This window comes from Limulus polyphemus, unplaced genomic scaffold (assembly GCF_000517525.1).
Source record: "Limulus polyphemus unplaced genomic scaffold, Limulus_polyphemus-2.1.2 Scaffold499, whole genome shotgun sequence".
In the NCBI taxonomy this organism is placed as follows: domain Eukaryota; kingdom Metazoa; phylum Arthropoda; class Merostomata; order Xiphosura; family Limulidae; genus Limulus; species Limulus polyphemus.
Window position 1 is genome coordinate 147400 of NW_013666109.1, and position 5681 is coordinate 153080.

At 33.5% G+C, this 5681-nt stretch overlaps 1 protein-coding gene across 1 annotated transcript in view; it reads right to left on the reverse strand.

The window, feature by feature from the left end:
- The window catches only part of LOC106458668, a 21993-nt gene extending 17122 nt beyond the window's left edge, over positions 1-4871 (reverse strand). Inside the window, exon 1 of the mRNA XM_022384928.1 lies at positions 4811-4871. Within this exon, the coding sequence (XP_022240636.1) occupies positions 4811-4842 (32 nt within the window). The 5' untranslated portion in view covers positions 4843-4871. The remainder of the gene's footprint in view (positions 1-4810) is intronic.
- Between the last annotated feature and the right edge of the window lie 810 nt (positions 4872-5681).

The following is a 5681-nucleotide window of genomic DNA, read 5'->3' on the forward strand; positions in this document are numbered from 1 at the left end:
ACATGAATATAAACACACAAGAAGAGTAGAGTGATGCTGCTAGAAAGAGGTTATACATGAATATAAACACACAAGAAGAGTAGAGTGATACTGCTGGACAGGAGGTTATACATGAATATAAAAACATAAGGAGAGTGGTACTGCTAGAAAGGGGTTATACATGAATATATAGACATATAAGGAGAATGGTAGTGCTAGAAAAGAGGTTAGTCTTGAATATAAACACATAAGGAGAGTGGTATTACTAGAACGGAGATTATACATGAATATAGACATATAAGGGGAGTGGTACTGTTAGGAGGGAGGTTATTCATGAACATAAACATATAAGGAGAGTGATGCTGCTAGAAAAGAGGTTATACATGAATATAAACATATAAGGAGAATGATGCTGCTAGACAGGGGGTTATACATGAGTATAAACTTATAAGGAGAGTGGTACTGCTAGAAAGGCGGTCATACATGAATATAAACACATAAGAAGAGTAGAGTGATACTGCTAGAAAGGAGGTTATACATGAATATAAACGCATAAGGAGAGTAGAGTGATACTGCTGGAAAGGAGGTTATACATGAATATAAAGACATAAGGAGAGTAGAGTGATACTGTTAGAAAGGAGGTTATACATAAATATAAACATATAAGGAGAGTGATGCTGCTAGAAAGGGGTTATACACGAATATAAACTTATAAGGAGAGTGGTACTGCTAGAAAGGGGGTTATACATGAATATATAAACACATAAGGAGAGTAGTACTGCTAGAAAGGAGGATACACATGATTATATAAACACATAAGGAGAGTGGTACTGCTAAAAAGGGGTTATATACGAATATAAACATATAAGGAGAGTGATGCTGCTAGAAAGGGGTATACACGAATATAAACATATAAGGAGAGTGATACTGCTAGAAAGGGGGTTATACACGAATATAAACATATAAAGAAGGCGATGCTGCTAGAAAGGAGGTTATACCTGAATATAAGCAAATAAGGAAAGTGGTACTGCTACAAAGTATGTTATACATGAATATAAACATATAAGGAGAGTGGTACTGCTGGAAATGGGGTTATACATGAATATATAAACACATAAGGAGAGTGGTACTGCTAGAAAGGAGGTTATACATGAATATAAACATATCAGGAGATTGGTACTGCTAGAAAAGCCATCCTAGAGTAATTTTTCACTAAAAGAACAAATAATATTAAATTGGTAAATTTTCTTTGCAGTCTTTTAATAAAATACAATTACAAGCCTCTCTATGCTGGACACCTAGTTGGCTCAGAGGTTAGCTAAGGTATTTTACTACTTAAATTTGAGGCTCGATCCCTAAGGCAGGCACAGCTCAGACAGCCCATTGTGTACGTATGTAATTAAACAAAACCTCTATGTTATTTCTAAAGTTGATCCAGAGCAAGAAAAAGGTTAATACCGACTAAAACATACGAAAAAAAAAACACCTCATTTTGACTACTGAGAATTAAAGTTGGTATATAAAGTTTTGGATAAACGAATGTTTTTAGTTATGGAATCGATAAATATGATTTTTTTCCAGAGCACAAGAACAAACCAACCAACCAATAACAACTAAAAGTTAGGATAAATAAATTCAATTAGACTTGTGGTCTTCTTAGCCATATTTACTTGTCTGCACCATAAATATTGTTGATATATATTTTAATTTCAGCTGATATCTAGTTACATGGTAATGATAAAAATAACTATACTAAATTAGGGGCACCCAATTGTTCAACAAAATATAGCAATTACATTAAAAAAAAGTCAGTTTTCTATTAACTCAAATGGCAAAGTGTTACAGTAACTATCGCTGTCTTAAGCATTTTTAAAATTTGTACAATAGTTTGCCAAACTGGAGTACAGATGATTAACCTATCGAACCCAAAAGATGGATTTTATTATTTTTCTGGGTTTAAATATTGTGCCAAGAGAAATTTAACTTTGAAGGTGTCAAAAACTAAGGGGTAACGACAAGTTAAAACGTACCTCAAAAGATAAACAGGTTTTAAACACTTCATAACGTTAAGAAATATATGTTTGGGAAGTGATAAAGAGTTACAAATTTCTTTTGTGAAATTACTTAAGAGTTACTGCTAATCTTTCGTGTGAAGAGTACAGTGAAAGCCCGGATGTAATTTTCAATAAAACTGATACTAAGGAAACAATATTCATTCTGGTTACATTTATACCATGAACACTATAGGCATTGTTACATTTTAACAAAGTACATTAATCATAGTTACATTTTAAGGATGTCTACTAGACTAATTATCTTTTAACAATGTAACGTTTACATGCTTACATTCTAACAATATATACTAGACTTGGTAACGTTTTAACAATGAACACTAAAGTTGGTTACGTTTCAACAATACTTTGACAATGTGCACTAGATTTGGCTATATTTAACAATGCACACTAGATTTTGTTACATTTTAACAACGTACTCTAAATTTTATACGCTGTAACACGGTGAATTGTCACAAGATATACCAATTAAAACACGCAGATTACAAGCAAAACGGTATTATTCGTATATTTGAGTAACATTATGACGTATTTTTGGGTAATACTAATATACAAACTGCTTTTTACTCATTTAAAATATTTTGTTTTAATAGATTTATTTTTAATTATTCAAAATGCGTGTTAATCAACGAGGGTCTTTGCGTGTTATTCCATACAATGAGCTTCGTTAAGTCTTCCCGCCTTACGTGTACTTTTTCGTCACTGCCAAGTAATTACTTTTAGTGCTAGTTAGTAAATCCGCGCCAAAGCCCCCTGCCTGTCGTAAAAAGATTAATTGAGATTTTTTTGTAAGTTGAGGGCATAGGATAATGTTGAAAAGTTTTAACTAGAAAAAATGTTCACTAGATTGAACCTTAAGTAAATAGGAAGGCTTATCTCAAAATATAAAAATAAATAGAAAACCTATACCACGAATCTTTAAGAATGTAGACAGCTCTTATCCGGTCCAGTCATTTTAGCATGTTAATTGAAAAAATGAAGGGAAGGTTTAGTTTTTCGTCAACGTAAGTACAGATCCTAATTACTCTTCTCTTTTGAAGATACAAAATACATTATTTACCTCAGGATTTCTAATAATATGGATGAATATTTATTTTTTCTGTTAAAGTTACTTACATTTATCATTCTACGTATGACAGAAGGGCGTAGTTACTATAGTTACCATAGTTACTATAGTTACTATAGTTTGGAGTTTCTCCAAATGTAGTCAAAGTACGGAATTCTCGGGTGCGTCGCTGACACCATGATTCTACAACGGCTGCCCCCCCCCCCCAGTGGCACAGCGGAATGTCTGCGGACTTACAATCCTAGAAACCGGGTTTTGATACCCGTGGTGGGCAGAGCACAGATAGTCCATTGTGTAGCTTTGTGTTTAATTACAAACAAACAGACAACGGCTGGGCCTCCCAGTGGCACAGCGGTATGTCTGCGGACTTACAACGCTAGAAACCGGGTTTCGATACCCTTGGTGGGCAGATCACAGATAGCCCATTGTCTAGTTTTGTGCTTAATAAGAAACAACAACAATATTAATCATGAATTTACAGAACATCCTTCCAGGGGGCAGGTACTTCAGCTATTTGAACAATACAGTAATAATGACAATATAACACAGCCGAAGAAAAGAGCTAGTGATTAAAAATAAGGTAATAAATTATTAAAAATATATAAGCAGTCAATAAGAACAATATTAAAAACATAGAAATAAATAACTTAAACAATTTTGAAGCCAATAAATGAAGGTTATTTTAAAAAGTATAAAACAAAGCCTTTCATTGAAATCGAAAGGACTTAACCCAATTTGAAAATGATTTATTTTTTCTTATCGTGGTTCTTTGATTGTCTTAGGGTTAGTACTTTAAAAGGAGTGATCAGCTTTGTTGAAGTGCCACGATATATGATTGTCTTAGGGTAAGTACTTTAAAAGGAGTGATCAGCTTTGTTGAAGTGCCACGATATATGTTCTCATTTGAGTTCAGCGGGCATATAGCTGGTTTCTGATACGTAGCTTTGTTCACAATTGTTACAAATAATACAATAAATTAAACATTTAGATATACAGATTAAATAGCTATACACAGAAAACGTTGATTTAGGGCCTCTAATAGATAGATGATAGGGCAAGTGTTGCATCTACTGATCTGATAATTGTACTTACCAACATGAGTATCAGATGATAGTTGTATCTTGTTAGGAAGTTGACTGTGGACGAATAAATCTTTAATGTTAGTGTCTCGTTTATACGAAATTAGAAGTTTATTAGGGAACATGTGACCAATGGTGTTGTTCTGTGTTATGACGTGAAAGTTGTCCTACAGTATACGTGTTATTTGTGTGTTGAATGGATGAAAAGTAGGTGTAAAGGGAATGCGTTTATGATCTTTGGAAGTAGGATTGTGTTAGTTGGAACGAGGTTGGATGGGTGTCGATGGAAGTTTTAAATTGCCCAGGGTGTTGTTGTTGTTATAAGTACAGATAAGATTTAAGATAAGCAGCCTCTGATATTTTAAGGTGATTTATCTCCAAAAATATAATTTCTTTATTTCATGATCTTTGCATTTTTCCTAGTTATTCATTCCTTGCGAGAAAAGACAAATCATTTTATTACCACTACGGTAATATATATGGCAAAGTAGAGTGTCCTGAACCAATAACTCTTTATGAAGAACCAACAGTGAAACCATGAAATAACTTCTCACAAACGAATACCTACCCATTTTCAACAGTACATGAAATACAGAACAAGTCTGAATGCTTACCTTTGGCTTAAGTCTCCAGCCCCAGCTCTCATTGAAATTGTAAGGTTATGAACATTCGTTGAATCAGTCTTACCTTTTATGGCCAACTATTACTATTATCATAATACATTTCTGACGTCAGTACCTGTTAGTCGTTCTTGCACGTGGTTGTTAACTTTTCTTCCAACCAATGGAGAAGCAAGTACTGAGCTAACAGAAGCCAGCGAATCAATAGATAGTGTTCATTAATTCTATCAACACATTTTTACGCGCCCACGCCATCCTAACTCCAAAGTTTTGGACGGGTGCGTGATAACTACGTCTACAAAAGAATTTGGAAACTTAAGTATTTTTTCAATTATCTTCTTTCAACCACATGCACAAATATGTTATTGTTCTAGATTTAGAGTGAATGATTATTATTTTACGACTTCACGTAATGTGATTGGGTAATACTGAGTGACATTCCTAAATCTCAGGAGTTATTTTCAAGCGGACATTCATCTTGTTTTGTCATTGAAGAAATCCAGCCTTTAAACAGGTATTTATTGGACTGTCTTTGAAAACAATAGCAATTAGTCTAAGCCCATGAGTTCTTAGGATAAATTACCGTTTCTATTAGGTGAATAAAGTAATTGTTAGTAAATCTATGTTAGTTTATGTTTGTAATTTAATGAAAGTTATAAAACGTGTGCAAGCTACTCAATGGAAAAACAGCGGTATTTCTTATAACTGTTTTTGGTGTCAGTGAAAGCGCCAGTTTGTGGTTTCCAAAGTTTAAACAAACTTCGATCGAATTTAAGAGGCCAAGAGCTAGTGTAAAATAAAGATATTTTAAACTCATCATTTTGTTTCTAAACACAAACATAGGCATAAATAAACGAATGATTTA